This window comes from Monomorium pharaonis, chromosome 9 (assembly GCF_013373865.1).
Source record: "Monomorium pharaonis isolate MP-MQ-018 chromosome 9, ASM1337386v2, whole genome shotgun sequence".
NCBI lineage: Eukaryota > Metazoa > Arthropoda > Insecta > Hymenoptera > Formicidae > Monomorium > Monomorium pharaonis.
This window is the reverse complement of record NC_050475.1, coordinates 10,723,090-10,744,154: the sequence shown is the minus strand read 5'-3', so window position 1 is coordinate 10,744,154 and position 21,065 is coordinate 10,723,090. Positions and strand designations below refer to the sequence as shown.

At 36.9% G+C, this 21,065-nt stretch overlaps 1 protein-coding gene and 1 long non-coding RNA gene across 2 annotated transcripts; one reads left to right on the top strand and one right to left on the bottom strand.

Moving 5' to 3' along the window:
* The first annotated feature begins 5,511 nt into the window (after positions 1-5,511).
* LOC118647211 lies at positions 5,512-11,292 on the top strand. The gene is made up of 2 exons (XM_036291628.1): positions 5,512-6,155; positions 10,534-11,292. Exons 1-2 carry the CDS (start codon positions 6,135-6,137, stop codon positions 10,852-10,854), a joined length of 342 nt encoding a protein of 113 aa, XP_036147521.1. The 5' UTR covers positions 5,512-6,134; the 3' UTR covers positions 10,855-11,292.
* A 3,075-nt stretch (positions 11,293-14,367) lies between these two features.
* Positions 14,368-15,961, bottom strand: LOC118647411. Its single transcript, XR_004964688.1, has 2 exons — positions 14,843-15,961; positions 14,368-14,769 (listed from the first exon to the last, which is right to left on the bottom strand). It is a non-coding gene; the product is annotated as an uncharacterized LOC118647411 (long non-coding RNA).
* Between the last annotated feature and the right edge of the window lie 5,104 nt (positions 15,962-21,065).

Below are 21,065 nucleotides of genomic sequence, written 5' to 3'. Positions count from 1 at the left end.
AGAGAAATGTATTCGCAAATTCTGTTCTTACAGAAAAGTTGGAAATTTATTGGCTATCGTATGGCTATTAACCAATAAACTTACAACTTTCTGTTAGAGCGAGTATTTGCGTATACGTTTCTCTTGCGAATGACTTCAAGAATCGGGCCCCAGATATCGTACGAATATTATACTCTCATACGTAATGTACTGTGATCATACCGAATATACGTAAAACATTCATATAACGTCTCAGTAGAATGTCATTTTGATATATCCTCAAGATAAACTTAGAATATAGCGACTGAACTTCGCAACTCCTACTGAATATACTGAGATTATATCTAATATACTCAAAACATCCGTAAAATATCCTATGATATATCTCATGTATATCTATCACATATTTCCAAAATATCCGCGTAATATCGAAAGTGAATCATGTCAACGCTATCTATGATCTGTAACGTTACGCATTTTCGTCTGCCGTGTGATGCAGACACGTGGTGAAGTGTAGGGTGTGAACGTGCGAACACGAACTCACGGACAACGTGGTTTTCTCAGGAATTACGCCCAGATAACTCTGGTATGTACATAAGATATAATATAGTAACGTAAACTATAATAATATATATATATTGTATATATACATATATTATTTAGGTTATAACCTACAATTATCTGAGCATAATTTCCCAAAGCACCCCAGCGTATTCAACAGATATTACGCTTCATTTTTTGCGATAGCTTCCTGATGTGCGAAATGATTAATTCCTCTTCTTATTTCTTCTTGCTAATTCTGTATGTTTAATTCCTTGTTCCTTATTCCTCTCATTATGCAAGAGCCCATATAATGTGAACATACTGTAGACATATTGTGAATATACTGAAGATATACTTTAGACATACGTATAACATTCTTAAGATATATTCGGTATATTCTCATAAACTGCCAGCGAAATTCTATGGGATAAGGCAACGCGGACATAGTACGTTATGAGTATATACTCGCCATATCACAGACGTATCTCTAATATTATACGAATATTGCAATATACTTTCGCAATATCCTATTATCGTTCTCATAATCTACATGTGCTGTCTGGGGTATGTTTCACACACACATACAATTCATAATTAAGTACAAAAGTACACAAGAAGTGTTGAAACTGTGGTGCAGATAATGCTCTAGTTTACACCGAGCACTTGGTACACGTTGTAACGTCCCAGCGTCCGGAAAATTTTGTCCAAAAGTTTTCTCGCGAAACTTGTCCGGATGCACGCGCGCTGAGTTACCTTACTCATTGACCTAGTTTACACCGAGCACTTGGTACGCGTATCAAATAGTAAATAACTAGTGAATGTGTTTAATCATTGGCTGATTAGTTTAAATTCACTTGATACGCGTATCAAGTGCTCGGTGTAAACTAGAGCATTAATACGTTTCTATGGCTCTTTCTTACTTTCGCTTAAGTCGTCATTACCCAGACAGCACCAGATATCGTACGAATATTATACTCTCATACGTAATGTACTGTGATCATACCGAATATACGTAAAACATTCATATAACGTCTCAGTAGAATGTCATTTTGATATATCCTCAAGATAAACTTAGAATATAGCGACTGAACTTCGCAACTCCTACTGAATATACTGAGATTATATCTAATATACTCAAAACATCCGTAAAATATCCTATGATATATCTCATGTATATCTATCACATATTTCCAAAATATCCGCGTAATATCGAAAGTGAATCATGTCAACGCTATCTATGATCTGTAACGTTACGCATTTTCGTCTGCCGTGTGATGCAGACACGTGGTGAAGTGTAGGATGTGAACGTGCAAACACGAACTCACGGACAACGTGGTTTTCTCAGGAATTACGCCCAGATAACTCTGGTATGTACATAAGATATAATATAGTAACGTAAACTATAATAATATATATATATTGTATATATACATATATTATTTAGGTTATAACCTACAATTATCTGAGCATAATTTCCCAAAGCACCCCAGCGTATTCAACAGATATTACGCTTCATTTTTTGCGATAGCTTCCTGATGTGCGAAATGATTAATTCCTCTTCTTATTTCTTCTTGCTAATTCTGTATGTTTAATTCCTTGTTCCTTATTCCTCTCATTATGCATGAGCCCATATAATGTGAACATACTGTAGACATATTGTGAATATACTGAAGATATACTTTAGACATACGTATAACATTCTTAAGATATATTCGGTATATTCTCATAAACTGCCAGCGAAATTCTATGGGATAAGGCAACGCGGACATAGTACGTTATGAGTATATACTCGCCATATCACAGACGTATCTATAATATTATACGAATATTGCAATATACTTTCGCAATATCCTATTATCGTTCTCATAATCTACATGTGCTGTCTGGGTATATAATAATAATTCAAATATTAAGCACCAACTTAATCGTACTTTAAAATTACGTACATATATATATATATATATATATATCAAAACCATATATTACATATACATATACTTTAGGTTATATCTAGCATTATTTTAACTCTCTTATCGATACGAACGCATAGGCAATCGGATAGTTTAAACTTCTAAATTCTTACTCTCGTATTGCTTATGGGTTCGTCGAGGATTAATTAACTGTAAGATAAATAAGAACCGGATATTTGTAAAGACCCCTGCACGTGCATTGTCGGATGATTAAAGAAACGATATCTCGTCAACTGAATCCTTAAAGATTCAAACCGAGCGGTTCTAAAACAAAATCTTATCAACACGACGGCGACAGGATGTCACGCCTAAAGAAATACAATACGAAATTAATCCGCGTAATATCCGGACTGCGTGTCGGAAGATCAGGTGAACCATAACTAGGCATTTAACATACCCATACAGCACAAAGTTCCGATTAAGCTCCCAGGGAGTTCATTTTGCTGAGCTCCCAAGAAGCTTACAAAATTCGACAAAACAAGCTCCCAGGGAGTTCGTTTTGCTGAGTTTCCGAGAACTTTACAAAATTCGACAAAACAAGCTACCAGGGAGTTCATTTTGCTGAGCTCCCGAGAAGCTTACAAAATTCGACAAAACAAGCTCCCAGGGAGTTCATTTTGCTGAGCTCCCGAGAAGCTTACAAAATTCGACAAAACAAGCTCCCAGGGAGTTCATTTTGCTGAGCTCCCGAGAAGCTTACAAAATTCGACAAAACAAGTTCCCAGAGAGTTCGTTTTATTGAGTTTCCGAGAAACTTACAAATTTCGACAAAACAAGCTCCCAGGGAGTTCATTTTTCTGAACTCCTGGGGAGCTTACAAAATTCGACAAAACAAGCTGCCAGGGAGTTCATTTTGCTGAGCTCCCGGGGAGCTTACAAAATTCGACAAAACAAGCTCCCAGGCAGTTCGTTTTGCTGAGTTTTCAAGAAGTTTACAAAATTCGACAAAACAAACTCCCAGAGATTGAACATATCGGGTAAATTAATGTACTGCATGTATAGTCATATAGTCGCGAGTAGTTCCCAAGATCGCCACTAGGCGAAGGCACGGCGCTCCTTCTCGTGAGAAAATTTACTCCAAAAGGCTTATAAAAAAAAACCATCACTCACGGCTTACCTAACAGTTAGTACTTCACTAGCAGCAAAGTGTAGTATATATTGTTTTTGTTACACGAAGAGAGTTCGTGGGCCTTTGCAACTCAGAGAGAGCAAAAGGGGGAAATTATAAAAATAAAATTTTTTACGGCAGCTCCTATGTCCGCTTTTGAGAGCTCTCTGAGAGCTTTATTTAAGCTGGCAGGGAGTTCAGAAATAATGTTTTAAGAACTCCCTGCGAGCTTCAAAATAATTCCTGTGAGGCTTCTATATAAGCTCCCTGATAGCTTCATCTAAGCTCTCAGGGAGCTCCCAAAAGCGGACATAAGAGCTCCCGGGAAGCTTATATAGAAATTTCCCAAGAATTATTTTGAAGCTCGCAGGGAGCTCTTAAAACATGATTTATAAACTCTCTGCGAGCTCAAATGAAGCTCTCAAGGAGCTCTCAAAAGCGGACATAGCAGCTCCGTGCGAATTTTTTGGAAGCTTAAATGAAGCTTATGAAAAATTTTGTGAGCTCCTCGGGAGCTCCCCGGGAGCTCCCCGTGCTGTGTGGGTAAACAGTCCGTAAGATATCCATTTCACGTTGGCGACGAGATGTCGCGCCCAAGGAATAATTAAGATTGATAAACCGGCGAGATATTTGGTTGTGAAAGCGATCCTAGCCGAAAAATATTCCGGATCAAATGATCGACGAAATCCTAGACAAGATATCTCCAATAAACATCCGCACACGTGCAGACGGTCTCACGCGCCTTCCCAGGTAGCAAGCTCACGTCATTTTGACGTCCCAAAATGGTCATTTACTGACTATTCTTGACGTCACGAAATGACGCCCTTATGACGTTAAAATGACGGTCGAATGTCACAAATTCCTGACGTCATGAAATGTACCGTATTTTGACGTCATAGAATGACGTGAACAATATGTTGTCAAAAAGATCTCTAAAAGATATCCTGTTTCTGAAAATGATAACATAAAGAGACTTCTAAAAGATAACATATAATGTCAGAATGTTAACCAATGCGTTTTTTGAGAACAGAAAGATATCATGAAACTAATATCTAAAAGATTTCTTAAATCGGATATCTTTAAACTGCAACTAGAGATAAAAAATAAAGTAAAAATTTCATTTTTTTTATTATTCTTATCAACAGTACATACTAAATTTGGGACAAATTTTTATTAATTAATTAAATTTAAATTATATTATTTTATTTTACTCTTACTTGCCGCTGGTAGGTTTTGAACCCGGGACCTTAGGATTACAAATCTTGTACTCTATCTGTTACGCTAGTTTGAATCATCGATATGGGTACTTGTTATTGTCTACATATATACCTATATGTTATAAACTGTCGCAATTATATTATTTTTTATAAAAGCAATTAAATTTTGCAAAACATATTAAAAATAAATAGCATTAACTTATTTACTTATTAATTTCATTGTTAAATTTAACTTTTTCCATAACCTTTATAATTTGATGGAAATTGCGATCTATTTAGCACTAAGACTTTGAAGCGTTCAAATGGTTAATTTGACCATTTTGAAATTATTTCCAAGATATCTAAATGTTTTCTTAAAAAAGTTCTCTTAAAGTTGAATATAATATGCTTATATAATATGCTTATGCCTTACGCCTTAAATCTCATTGTCTAGACACCGCTTTAGACCGTGTCTAAAATACGTCTTAATGACGTCTTTATGTCCCGATTTTGGATGTGTGCTGTCTGGGAAAATAATCGTCAGATCATGACTGAAATATGACTTCAAAATGACGTCACATCATGACGTCAATTTTAGGTCATGTAAAAAATGGTCATTTTGACGACATATGACCAGATATGACCATTTTGGGACGTCAAAATGACGTGGGCTTGCTACCTGGGTTATCAGCGGCCCCCGAAACTCGGTTCCTGCCAAGCCGCCGAATCACTCCCACTCTTACCGACTCTTGCGCTTCGCGCGTGTTCCCTACTCCGGAGCGCTAGCGGCCGCTGAGCGCAACGCCGATTTTGCTCGATCCCTTTGTCCGCGCCCTATTTAAATCCGCGCACAGAAGCCGGATCACCATTATTTTTTCGACACTTGTTCAGCATACTTATTCAGCGATTAGTTTAGTCACTAGTTCTCAGTCACGCGTCACTCTTTAATCTTCAAGTTATTGTAAATCTGCAACCTCTCTCCTACAGCTTCGCGATCAACTCATTGTCACTTAAGTCAAACAGTGCGTGCTCCGACAGACTGCCATCATCAACACATCTCTGCGATCGACCACCTTCAACCGTCAACCTACATCAACCATCTAATTGTTACTGGACCGAGCTATTGCTTCAAACTATATTATAACTCGTGAGTACTGATTAATTATTGTTTAGTTTCGCTCCCTAGAATATTTTCCGATATTTTCATAAATTGAACTGCGCCATATTATAAGGAATCCTTTCGATAATAAGGACTATAAAGATTAATTGTCGATCCACTTCCAAATAATTGTGAAACAACTCCTCTAGGTACAACCCTCTCCCCTCCCTTTTGCCGCGATGAATTCTACAACACCTAAAGTGAGTAGGCTCAATGATTAAAACATCGTCGGTGAAATTAGAAAAGCCGGTATATTCGTGCTCAACGAAACCATAGATTCCGCTAGCGAGCATTCTATTGCTTGCCAGCGATATAAGTGAACAAAACCGTACATTCCGCTAGCAAGCATTCTATCGCTCGCCAGCGATATAAGTGAACAAAACCGTACCCTTACGGAAAAAACAATAAAAATAACACTTTAAAAAATACTCAATTTGAGCATAATTTGGGACAAGGGGTAAACATTCAGTGTAAACACTCAACTTGAGTGTTCGCTCTTTAATTTACTTTTAATTAGAGTATTATTACTCTCAACTTGAATGTTCGCCATCTAATTGAGTGTTAATTTCAATGTTAATCCTAAATTTAAGAATAACACTGAAATTAACACTCAATTAAATGGCAAACATCCAAGTAGAAAGTAATACTCAATACTCAGAAAAAATACTCAAATTAATACTCAAAGCCAGCTGAACACTCTATAGTTGAATGTTTTGGTTGAACTTGCTTTTCTTGCTTTTGTTTTTATTTAACATTTTCTAATCCAATGTTTGAGAGTGCACACTCAATATTAAGTGTATACCTTCAACCGATAGATGTTGAATGTACATCTCCAACGTTTCAGTGTTCACACTTTATGTAAGTATACACTTGGAAGTATACACTCATTTATTGAGTGTCATATCCAAATGTTGAGAGTATACTTTGTCACGACTTTTCCTGACCAGAAAAGCCGCGGGCAAAACAATAAGACCGGCTGGGTAACCAATACCCCCGATGCCGTGTTTGTCGCGCTCGAATCTCAGCCACACGCTATCGCGAGAAATTGTTGGGCGCCAGACGCGCTCGACGACGCGTCAATTCGCGAAAATCGATACGCCAAGGTGTCCTCGATCCTTGCGCGACAATCTCGACCAGCTCTGCCTAACGGTAGAGGGGCGGGGTGAATCGTAAGGGAGCAGGCGACTGCGGTAACACGAAGGGGCGGACGACACACCAGAAAATTAGACTCTGAGCTTAACAAATAACGAACTTTATTAAAAATAAATGTCGGACAGAAACAATAGTATCACGGGACGCGGCATGCGGCGTTTCGACAATGCGGCGCCCCGGCGCGAATTAAACCAAAACGAAACGCGGACGATACGCGGGAAGCTCCCGCGGTAGGCGCGCGGCCGACAAGGACAGACGATGGAATCTTCCGCGCACAATGAATTTCGGGCGTTCGAACGTGCCGACACTCCCGGCAACCATAGAACACGACCGCGTGTCTCGCGGGGGTCACAAAATAATCGCCGGCCGCTGCCGCACTCCACGCCGTCGCGAAACCGGAAGTCCCGTCCACCCGCTACTCGCGACGCGATACTCGCTCGCGCGAGGGCTTTGCGGCGCACACGGTCGAGGGGAATCTCCGACGGAACCCGAGCGTCCTTACAACCGTCCTCCCCGTGGCTCGGCGCGTTGGCGTCCCGCCCGCTTGCATCCGATAAATCCCCAATTACTTATGCGAACGTATGACCGCCCTGCGGCCCACGCGAATCACGCACTAACGCAAAAACGGATGCAGAACGGGCCCGGAGACACCTCGCCGGCCGGCAACCGCTCACACTAAATTATCCTGGCTGGCCACCTCATCGATAACATCCCAAGCGATGACCTCCCTCGTCTCTAGGCTCGTCCTTTGACTCTCGTTGAGGCCTCGCACAAGCCACCTCAGGTAGCAAGGTGACGTCTAATTGACGGCATTTTTTGGTCATTTTATGACGAACCAGACGTCATAATGTCGAGATAAAATGACGTCTAAATGTCGTAAAACTGACGTACATTTGTCTCATCTTAACGACGTCATATATTGACGTCAAAAATACGTCATTATTTTCATATTATTGACGTCATTTTCAAGAAGCTAGTATCGTACATTTGACGGTATTTTATTGTTATTTTTATGACAAAACATAGGTTTTTAGATTACATTTAATAAAGACGACATTTTAACGTCATTTTTATGACTATCCCAGGTAGTAAAAGCCATTATTTTGACGTTTTAGAAAATATTTCGGGTACATGTCCTATATATGCAGTACTTGCATTATGAAAATATCGAAATAACATAATTATAATGTAAAAAAAAATCTACGTTATTTCTCAATAAGCATCACGACCCACTACACCATAGTCACATTTGGAATTGCCTATCTTCCGCGGTCACCCATCCAACTCTGAACCGCCGTCGACGTTGCTTGACTTCGAAGATCGTACGCTACCTAACCCTTTGTGATGATCCATGAACTTGATGATCATGAATACATATTTGTTATAGATCAGTTCAATAGATGCGAGAAACATGAAACTTGTAGTTAACTAATATTTTTATAAATAAATATAAATTTACAGTTTTTTTCCTGATTTTTACATATGCAAAATAATATGTGGAATAACTTATAGAAATATGTTTTTGCTTTGTTCTTTTGATAAAGCTAAATTATACTTCAGACAAAACGCAATATTTATAAAATATTGATAAAATATTTATAATATTTATTTAAATATTTTATAAATATTTATCCAAATATTTTATAAATATTTTTGTGGTCTTAGATTTGACAAATCATAAAGATTTATCATAAATATTATAAAAATATTTATGAAATATTTATAAATATATTTACAAATTATTACTTATACAAATCTTTATCTTTTATTTACCATAAATATTATATAAAATATTTAATCTATATTTTAATATGTTGAATAAAGATTTTTTTCTTCGTATATATAAAATATGTGTAAAATATTTTTATAATATTTTGAAAAAATAAATATTAATAAATATTTATCATAAATATTATGTGCTGCCTGGGATGATTCTAAAATATTGATAGTATTAATTATATAAAATATTATATTGATTTTAATAATGTTGTTTATTAACCAATCTTTAAATAATGATTAATAGTTATAGGTAGCAAGGTGTTGTCCACTAGACCTCAATAATTTGTCATTTGAGGTTAAATCGTCAATTATTACAAAGAATTATAGTTAACGTCAGTAATTAGTCACTAATAAAATCTTATTAATACGTCGTAAAATGATCAATTAACTGACGTTATTAATTAGTCAAGAATATGACGTCGGAAATACGTTGTAGGATGGATAAATGACTGACGTAATTAATAGGTCAAAAAATGACGTTACTATTACGTCTTAATTTGGTAACATGACGTCTGCGACCTTAAATGACGAATTATTGACGTCGTATTAACGTCACCTTGCTACCTGGGACACCGATAATTCACCAGGGATACGATACGCAACTTAACGGCTGGACCGCTTGCACGCAAAAGCGGGGTGGATCGCGGTCGATCCCCCCCGTTCGGTCATGCGCATTGTTTTCGCGCCGCGACCCAATTGCTGCAAGGCACGCAGTCCTGCGTACGCAGGGACGTGCGCGCCGTAATCCTTCCGGGGGCCTCGCAGGCCCCCGCGAAATTTTCTTTCTCCCGCTGGGCCACTTCCCGAGCCGGGACAGCGCACGCGGAGACCTCCGTTCCTCGCGAGAGGACTTGACGCCTCCCTCGACGCGTTTGGTCCCATCCGGGCTCCTCCACAGCCCTCCGGGACGTTCCGTCGTGGTGTTGGCGGGCACCGCCGCTTTAGGCTCCGGCCGTGGCTCTCCCAGGGCCACGCCAAATTCCCGTGCGGGCCGCGTGCTCGTCTCTCCCGGGCACCAGTGGCGTCCTTCCTTTTTCCCCGCATCGCCGTCGCTCTCTCTCTTCCTCTCCCGCTTTCTCGCCAAATTCCATCGAGAGGCGGTCGCCGCGCAAAGAAATCAAAAATATGTAACATTAATAATACGCTCGCTAGGCCCGTCGCGGTTGCCCATGGAGATCCCCTCTCGCCTCTCGCCTATTTTCCCCGTACGGCGCGAATTCGCAGCCTGTGACGGGGGAGGGACGCTGCTACCCGTGGCAGCTAAGCTACCACGTCACAACTTTCAAATATTCAATATTTAAATCCAAACTTTGGTATGAACACTCAATCATTGGGTGTACACACTCAATATTCGAGTATAAACACTCAATCTTTAGTGTAAATACTCAAGATTTGAGCGTATACACCTAAATTTGGGAATAAACTCCCAAAATCGAGTATTAACATTCAATTTTGAGTGTAAACTCTCAAAATTAGAGTGTCTTTTCCGTAAGGGTAGATTCCGCTAGCGAGCATTCTATCGCTTGCCAGCGATATAAGTTAGTTAATTATTCACAAGCACGAATATACTCGACGGCTCTAATTTCCCTTGACGCAGAAAAATGCTTAACTAAGCGTTCAATCGCTTAACCAAGCGTTTATTTGTAGACCATCAAGAAGAATCGCCACCGCGCTGGAAAAAAGAAAAGAGAAAAGATCCTTAAAGCTCAACAAAAAGCTCTAGAGCGGGCTTTCGAGGAAATTGAGAATTTCGTGGGCTACCCGCTGGAACACACCCCCCTTCCTTCTCCAGTCACAGACGCTCCGCCAGGAAAAGCAATCTCTTCCATTGACCTGTTTCAAGAGGACACCGTCCCTCTGGAAAATTATAACCAGTTAACGTCCAACGCGCCTGAGATAATTACGCTCAGCGATTCCGACGACAATCCCCCAGAGCTAGAACCAGAGTTAGATCCAACAGCAGTATAATAATAATTCATCCTATACGTTGTTTTATTAATAAATATATACATATATATATATCCAGATTTCTTATACTTAATCTTAACTACGTGTGCTTTCCAGCAAGACACAGTGTAACACAGTGTCCATTAGTGTGAGAAAGAACATGTCAGTGTGTGTCGCTCACACTAGTGGACACTGTGTTACACTGTGTCTTGCTGGAAAGCACACTACATCAAAGTCACACTAACCAAACCCCACAAGGTTTTCCATCGGCAACAAGCTCTCGCCATACCCGGGTAGAGTCCGTGTAAGCGGGCTGCCCGAAATTCGAAAAGGAGAGCTCCCGCGTCGGTCAGGCGACCGAGGCGTCGCAACGCACACATTAAGAAGAAATATTCCCAGACCCGGACGTTACAACGTATCAAGTAATGAATTTAAGCTGATCAGCCAATGATTAAACACATTCACTAGTTATTTACTATTTGATACGCGTACCAAATGCTCGGTGTAAACTAGGTCAATGCTCTAGTTTACACCGAGCACTTGGTACGCGTATCAAGTAGTGAATTTAAGCTGATCAGCCAATGATTAAAAGCATGCACTAGTTATTTACTATTTGATACGCGTACCAAGTGCTCGGTGTAAACTAGGTCAATGGCTTAGTTTACATCGTGCATTTGATACGCGTATCAGGTACCATATTCGTATCAAATTCGTACTAAATATTTAGTACGCACGATGTAAACGCTGCCGGATCAATTTGGTACGAGCGTATCAAGTAGGAGTATCGTACTAAACTGATACGCGTACCAAGTGATACAAATGTCGATGTAAACGCATAAAACGCATTTTAGAGAGAATTTAGCAATTGAGCATAACCTCAGTGCTAAAATCTAAAAACCGGTGTGAAAATGCTTAGTAGGAGACATCAACATGAATTAAATTTGTATTATATTTTTCACAGTACATGCTTAGTACATTCGATGTAAACGCGCCCGTACTAAGGCTTTGGTGCGCACCAAACTTAATACGCGTACTAAGGTTTTGACGATGTAAACCAAGCCAATGCTCTAGTTTACACCGAGCACTTGGTACGCGTATCAAGTAGTGAATTTAAGCTAATCAGCCAATGATTAAACACACTCACTAGTTATTTACTATTTGATACGCGTACCAAGTGCTCGGTGTAAAATAGAGCAATGATATTAACGCATGCGCAGAGAAAGCGAGTATCATGATATACCTTTCTCTCTCGCACAGATCTTAAACACACTTTCGGTCTACATGAAACCATAGCAATTCCTCCTCCATGTATATTGGGTGTTTACGATAAGGGAGCGTCCCAGATGCGCACAGTAATAAACGGACACAGCAGGCTGAGTGAAACGGACACAGTAACAAACAGACACAGACTAAACGGACACAGTAACAAATGGACGCAGTAACAAACGGACACAGACCAAATGCGCACAGAGCGAAACGAACACAGTGCAAAACGGACACAGACCAAATGCGCACGGACTAGGGTCGGTATTCATAGTCGAATCTTATTTTAAGATCGTCTCAAGTAATGTCTTAAGATGCTAATACGGCTCTGTGATTGGTTGATGGCATCTTAAGACTGTACTTAAGATGATCTTAAACATAAGAATTGACTATGAATACCGGCCCAAATGCACACGGACCAAATGCGCACACTGCACATGCGCACACTGCACGTGCGCACGGACCAAATGCAATCCATGTACATTACAAGCAGAGTAAAGTCCACATAGGTTAGCGACTTGGACGGGGTGGGTGCGGGAGGGGGGCCAAAGGCCCCCCTTGCACCTCTCCGTGTGTGTGTGTGTGTGTGTGTGTGTGTGTGTGTGTGTGTGTGTGTGTGTGTGTGTGCGTGCAAAGCATTTACTGCATCACATGGGTTTGCGACTTTCTGTGTATGCATTTGGTCCGTGCGCATGTGCAGTGTGCGCATTTGGTCTGTGTCCGTTTCGCTCTGTGCGCATTTGGTCTGTGTCCGTTTCGCACTGTGTCCGTTTCGCTCTGTGCGCATTTGGTCTATGTCCGTTTGTTACTGTGTCCGTTTCGCACTGTGTCCGTTTGTTACTGTGTCCGTTTCGCACTGTGTCCGTTTATTACTGTGTCCGTTTGGTCTGTGTCCGTTTGTTACTGTGTCCGTTTCACTCAGCTTGCTGTGTCCGTTTATTACTGTGCGCATCTGGGACTCACTCTACGATAATGGCTATCCGAGTAATTTTCTCTAGGACCGAAATATATGATAAGCACAACCATCTACTATCATCATGATTCATGACATCCTCTGGATATCGTTTGAGATATCTACAGGATGTCAAATCAGTGGACATTTGTGCATCCCTTGGATATCCCTTGGATATCGCAGACGGTCCACGGATATCCAACGATATTGCGATATCCCAAAATGACATCTCAGGGACATCCCTAGGATAAAGTGTGCTGTGTGGGTATTAATAATTTTTTTTAGATTACAAGTAAAATAAAAATTTAAGTATAAATATTTTTCTTTCTTGTAACAACTGTTAATGATAAATTGCATGGTGTTATCATTATTTTAAAAAATCATATATCTTTATGTATAAATATTATGCATGAATATTTCACTAATGTGAAACTAATAATAATGTTTACAATAAATTTTTTTAATTTGTAATACAAGTGCATAGTAAATTAAGATATACTGTAAACAGATATACGTTAGATATGCGTTAGATATACGTTATAATAGAAACTTGATAGACAAATTAATAAATAAAATATTTGTAAATAAAATAATCTCTTTAATATTACTTTAGACAATACTTTAAAAATACATGATTGTGTTATATAATTACTATTTTAATGAAGTTAATAATCTTACCATACATTAAAAACAGATTATTTTTAATTGTAATAATCAAATTATTTATGTCGTACTTTTTAGGTTACCTGCTACAAACTCACGGAACTCGCAATTTGCTCGTGATGATTTGGCTATACCGGATAGCATTGAGTTGTCATGAATCATGATGATAGTAGATGGTTGTGCTTATCATATATTTCGGTCCTAGAGAAAATTATTTGGATAGCCATTATCGTAAACACCCATTGTGACGTCCCGTCGTCCCAACCCCTACCCTTTTTATTTTTTTTCCCTATTTCTATATTTTTACTTATATTTATCCTCTATTAACCCCATGGCTTTCCCTGATACTTATCAGGCCTCTGGCACTGAATAGTTTCGCGTGACCTCCTTAGTGTCCGAGATCCGCTAGGGGCGCTGGCAGTAACATAGTCTTCTTACAATTTGTTGCCATAGTTGTCATCAGTGCCATGGCAGCATGCGATTGTACGCGACAGCAATTTATGACATACATAACAATAAATATAAGTATATTAAATAATCAGAAAATATTTTTATTATTTTATTTAATATTTGTAATACAAGTAATTATTAAAAATCAAATCTTTTAATTTAAAATGGACAGGTTTATGAAATAAATAAGTGATCGATACAATATATACAAATGTATAAATAGTGTAGATATAAGTTAGATATAAGTTTATTAGTTAAATATAAGTTTTCTTGTACAATAAGTTCTTTGATATTTTTAGTGACAAAACTGTTTTCTATTTTTATACATTAGTACCATGACAAATGATTCAATTTTAGTTCCATTACAGATGAAAGTACATCTAGACCAATTTACTGGTAATTGCAATGTAGTACAAGCTATCAAATCTATAAATGAGAATTTAGGCTTATTTATACTATTTCTTGTGCATTTTCTTCTTTGCACTGTTGTACTATTTCATGTACCATTTGTGTCTGTTTGTGAAGTAGTGTGTTATCCACAGTAATTTCTGCCCATGAAATTGTGACGGTACGGTGCCTTTCCGCAACCTTGGTTATTTATAATATGACTGGAAAACAAAAATAGTTTTATCTATTTGTGTAGATAAGTATACAAAAATGATACAATAATTGTTTACTTACAACGCCGAGTACTTGTCCATCAGGACCTGTTAGTTCACGCTTCCACAATATATCTTGGGCCATAAAATGTTTTTCACACAGAGATTGTCCTGCCCGCACTATAGTTTTTTCTTCGAATTGCATCTTGCCATAATTTTCTTATATTTTCGTCCTTTGGCACAATAAAAAAATGTACTTTCTCTGAATTCGATTTATATTTGGAAGTACATCCCGGAGCTATGCAATGTGGCATGCTTCTCGTTTTACTAGTTTCTGTAAACGTTCACTATTTATCAAGATATATTTATCACTATCACTTGCTATCACTATTTATCACTTGCGTGTGTTCACGCGTTGCACCACGCTGCAATAGGTTAGAGGGCTATGTTACTACCAGCGCCCCTAGCGGATCTCGAACAATAAGGAGGTCACATTTTTGCTTGAAAATATAAGCGAGTGCCAGAGGCCTGATACTTATGCATACCCGCAGAACAAGAATTAAGGTCCATTTAAATGAGACAAAGTACAGACTACTAGGGTAGTATTGAACTGACTCAGCATAACAACCTCGTTGGGAATTCTCAATACTACCAACTTAATCTTTTTTTCCCCAACACCAGCTAAAGCTATTTTTGAACGCAGGCGTTGTCTCATGCGGTCTATGCGTGAAACGGAACGCACCCCTAATTCAATAATGCAAAACGCACCCAATTAGAGATGGGCGATGTTAAAAAAAATAATCGATTGCTAAATAATCGACTCTTTAAATGATCGATCGTAGACAATCAATTAATTCGCAATAGTATAAAATAACAATCGATTATTTTCCATAAACATCGAGAAAAAATCGATTATTACTAATTAATTTAAAAGTTACTATGTGTAAATATTCAAAGAAATCTAATTTATATAAAATAATTTTAATTTATTACGTTGACTTTATTATTGAAGAATCTTTACTCTGGATATGCATTATTGTTATGCCCGAAATATCTCTGAAATATAAAACCATTTAAATTATATATAAATTAGAAAATCTACATCATAATTATGTAATAAAAATACTTATAATTATATAAATAATGAAAATAGCTCACTGTAAATAAGTATAATTATTGCATATTAGTAACACATGGCAGTAAGGAGAAAAAATAAGAGAGGTATACAGGGAGTCCCAGAGCATACTGGTCACTGTTCATAAAAAGGTAGATGGGATCGAGATGAACATAAAAGTTTAATATTGTCGTGGGTTTGGTCTGCTAATAATCGAGATATAAATTTTTTAAATTATGCGAATGAGAGCGCGCCTTGCGCGCCGAAGGAAGGGCTCGAGCCGCTCGAGCCATAGCACGGCCTACTGTTTCAAGTATTGGCTGCCGGCGGCGGCGGGAGAAAGAAGGAGAAGCGTGGCGTCGTCGCCGTTCCCACGTCTCGCCGCACCGTGCCTAAGCTCGCGTCGATGGCTGCTACGCACACTCGCGATTACATGACGAGATTATAAATTATTAATAAAAATAGGACAAATTTAAATCGTAATAAACTTAGTACGACAGATTTTCAGTGACTTATAATGTATTAACGATAGAAGAAATTCGAAGTTCTCTATCATATACAAGAGAAAATCATTTCTAGTTAACCATACTAACGATACTTGACATAACATTGATCTCTAATTACTTATAATTACCATAGAAGTTGCATCGAATAATTTATCCTGAAGTCGTTAGATCAAACGTGAATATTTTTCTATCGTGTTATTTTACAAAGAGTGCATATTAGGGATAGTATTTCGTGCATTTCGTAATTTTCTAATAAGATGGTTACGAAAGGAGAATGTATAAAGAATCAATCGTGATAAATCTTCGTTAATTTAATATTCCATAAAAAACGATGAGAGAATTTGATGCGGCAAATATTATATTATTTGCAGGTTCCATACGTTTCCATCGCTTTCTCTCTTTCGACTTTCTTATTTACAAAAGTTTATTACGATTTAAATTTGTCCTATTTTTATTAATAATTTATAATCTCGTCATGTAATCGCGAGTATGCGTAGCAGCCATCGACGCGAGCTTAGGCGCGGTGCGGCGAGACGTGAGAACGGCGACGACGCTACGCTTCTCCTTCTTTCCCCCGCCGCCGCCGGCAGCCAATGCTTGAAACAGTAGGCCGAGCTATGGCTCGAGCGGCTCGAGCCCTTCCTTCGGCGCGCAAGGCGCGCTCTCATTCGCACAATTTAAAAAATTTATATCTCGATTATTAGCAGACCAAACCCACAACAATATTGAACTTTTATGTTCATCTCGATCCCATCTACCTTTTTATGAACAGTGACCAGTATGCTCTGGGACTCCCTGTATATTAATAACCAATTTTTAATATATATTTTTTATTATATTTAATATGACAAACGCTATATAAAAGTTTTATTAAAAAACATTTTTTAAACATTATATATAAATAATATATAAACAACAGAAATTGCACAAAATGCGAACACAGGAAAAGATAAGACATAGTTAATATTTTCTTACTCTAATCCCCAAGTCTCTTCACTAAGTGAACCTAGAAAAAGTAGACTATTTAGTCGTTTTCCGCTCAGTCTGTTTCGCAAGTCTGATTTAATAATACCAGCTTTAGAAAACATACGTTCAGAGGGTACCGAAGTCGCAACAATAGATAAGTAACTTATTGCCATTACAAAAAGTGTCGGATACGCAGGTCTAAGAGTTTGCCAAAACTTAAATACATCTTGTTCACGTGGAATTATAGGCTGATTCAAATATTGCCGCAATTTAAGATTCATGCCACCAGGCTCATCAACAGATGATGCACATGACTCTACTAAACTTTGGTGAATATTCCAAACGTTAAATTCATTTAATTTGCTGTTAGTTCGTGGTTCTACATGTTCGATTACATTAGACTCTGTGTTATTATTAGTAGAAATAGTTTTTAATTTGTGATTAATATGTGATATAGCAACAGAAGCTGCTCTTATAGATTTAAAATGCATTTTTTTATATCACGGGTCTAGAATAGTTGATACTGCGAATATCTGATACGATTCAATTTCTTTGAAACGTCGTTGAATTTCAAATAAAATGCTGTCTTTGAATGCATTGCCTTCAAGAGTTTTAGTAATACAGTTTTTTATGGTGGCTTCCATGCAGTGAATTAACGAAATTACTAAACTTGTTACATCTATATTAAATGACTCTAGTATAGATATCATTGTGTCTTTAATATAGTTGGCAGTGTGATTTTGCGTCAGAGGGAAAACACCTATCATTGCGTTTGATAGAACCAATTCGTGTCGTAAATAGTGTATTGTTACACCACTGTAACTTTGGTTACTCACGTCCGTCCAAATGTCGCACGTTAACGTAAATGCAGACCCAAGTTTTAGATGTTCTTTAAAACTTTCTTTTAAAATATCATACTTAGCATCTATGAGGCGAGTTATGGTCCTTCTGCTAGGAACCTTATACATTGGTGCCGCTGTATTTATAAGACGCCTAAAGCTTTTACTATCCACAAGAGATAAGGGTAGATTTTCGGTTGTAATCATGAACAAAATACAATTAGTGAGTTTATTTGCTGAAGAACCTCGACCTCTATAAAAACATAAACAAAAAAGATAACATGTGTGTGACTTAAATTTTACTTATTTTATATATAATACCTTACTAACCCATAAAAGAATTTATGCGTGAAAAAGATTCCGTAATTTTAGTCTCTTTCTGTAAAAAAAATAGCCTTTTGAATCACATACAAGTATCAAGAAATAATATTCTAAATCACAATAGAGTGCTATGAAGTGTTGACTCTACAATTGTGTTATTATTCAAAAATTCTTTAATTTTTTCTAATTTTTTAAAATTACTTTATAATAAAATTTAAAAAAAAACAAGAATACCCAAAGAACACATTATAGTCAAAATGATATCACATTGATGTCATAATTACATCACGACAGAAAAAGTCAAAATGATAATTTTTGGTAACAACATTTGACGGTTTATTGACGTCAAAAAAATGTCATGCTTGTAATATTATATATTTAGTATTATAGTAATGTGCAGGGTTTTTCTTTGCTAGTTAAAAGAATTTTTGAAATACATTTATAGAGTAAAAACACATGTGAAACAAATTTATTAAAATGTTTATATCTTATAATTATAACAGATATAATTGAACAAACTATATATATATATATATATATATATATATATATTATTTGTCATAAATTTGATATATAACTAAATAAATATTTTTTTTTATTATAATAAACATATAATAATCCGTTTAATAAAAAATTTGTAAAAAAATTGTAAAAAAGTACGTTATATATTTTTATATAAAATCAGGAAATGTTAATTCAATAATATACTACAATAAAATATGCGAAAATTTTATACATAATTTATACATGTATAGTAACAATAAGAGAGTTTCTCACTTATAATAATAATATACTAAATTCTCTATTTTTGTAGCAGTATATTTTTAAATTAACATTTCTTAAAATTTCAAAAATTTTTTTTTTTTTTTACACCAAAAAGCAATTCTTTTTTGTACTATAAAAAAATCATAATAAATTCAAAAAAGTATCTCGATAAAGTTTTATTAGAATACTATTAAAAAATAATTTTAAATTCAATGCGAATTCTTATAGAACATAAAATGAACTTTATATGCATTACAAAAGGGGCTCAGAATTGGTGACATACAAAAGAACTTTTTTTGAACTCTTAAGAATCCTTTTGGTGCAGAAATGGGTTAGAAAAAGACTTCATTTCAAAATTTGGGTGTTCAAAAAGAATTCTTTTCGAATTCGTTGTGCTATCTGGGAAGTCATCTTTTCGTCATTAAGTAGCAGATACTGGAGTCAATTTTTGGTCATACAAAAAAATGCGTGACTATTTCGAATCAAAATAAAGTCGTTTTGACTTTTTGTTGACTTTAGTGTGTTCCTTGGGCATGTATATATGAAATTATTTTACCTGGTTTATACCTGGTGTAAATTTTAAGCTCTGACGTGAGAGTGAAGTCGTCGCAGGAATTTCACTTTGGATCTCTATCTCTTCGTCTTCTTCATTTAATTCTATTGTGTTCTCCTTGTCTTCTGAAGACATTTTTTATTGTTTCGGTGACGTTGGCCCTGTTCCTACATGCATTTTGTGTACCTTCTTGTACGGTTGTGTAAATTTGTAGTATTACCTCCATGCTTCAATACTTTCATACAAAGTATACACCGAACAGAGGTTGAGCTCTCTTTTTTGAAGTGTTTCCATACATCGCTCTTCTCCTTTGCATTCTTCATTATTGCAGTAATATTGCTTATCAAACTTACAATTAAAATTTATGTACGTTTATTATTTAAATACTTAAAGTTTAATAAAATTTTATAAATTGTAAATATATCCAAAGAAAAACTTACTTTTAGTATCCAACACTTGCTCGATAAAAAATAGATTACAATCTAAATATAAAAGTAACGTTATAAACTTAGACCCGTATTCAAAACGCGCTAACAAAAATGTTATATACGGATAATGTTTTATTTTTTAACAATAGAAGCCGAACTTTGTTGACCGACTGCACAATAATATCACAGTATAACCTTAGTATATTTTCTTTGAGAGAGAAACTTTTCTGGTATAACGTAAAGGTACCTTTTCACTCTGACGCTTGACGCTCATTTACAGCGTCAAAAGACCACACGTGACTAAAAATAAAGATACCCATTCGTCATTTTTAGTCACGTGATATCTTTTGACGCTGAAAATGAGCGTCAAGCGTTAGAGTGAAAAGGCACCTTAAAGGCTATCTAGTTTACATATGGCCTGTTCTTTTTATGCCCGATTTCTTCACGTCTAGTTATCTTGCAGTTAAAATTATCTAGGAGATAAACTACCAGATCCATGAACGTGATTGGTTAAACTTGAGATTTATCCTCCGGATAACTTTATTGGGAAGTGAAGAAATCGGGCATTAGCTGCACTGGTGCACTGGTGCAACAAGTTAAAGTGACACAAATATATTTTTTTTCATTTTAGTGGACACAAGGCTTTAGAACTGTCTACATTGGTGCTTTCCATTTAATGACACAAGTCGACACAAGTATCGTTCTATCTTTGTTACTCATTGAACATAAAAAAAGATAGAACGATGCTTGTGTTAACTTGTGTCACTAAGGCCGAAATCACATGGTGGGGAATAAAGCTGCGGAATAGAACGT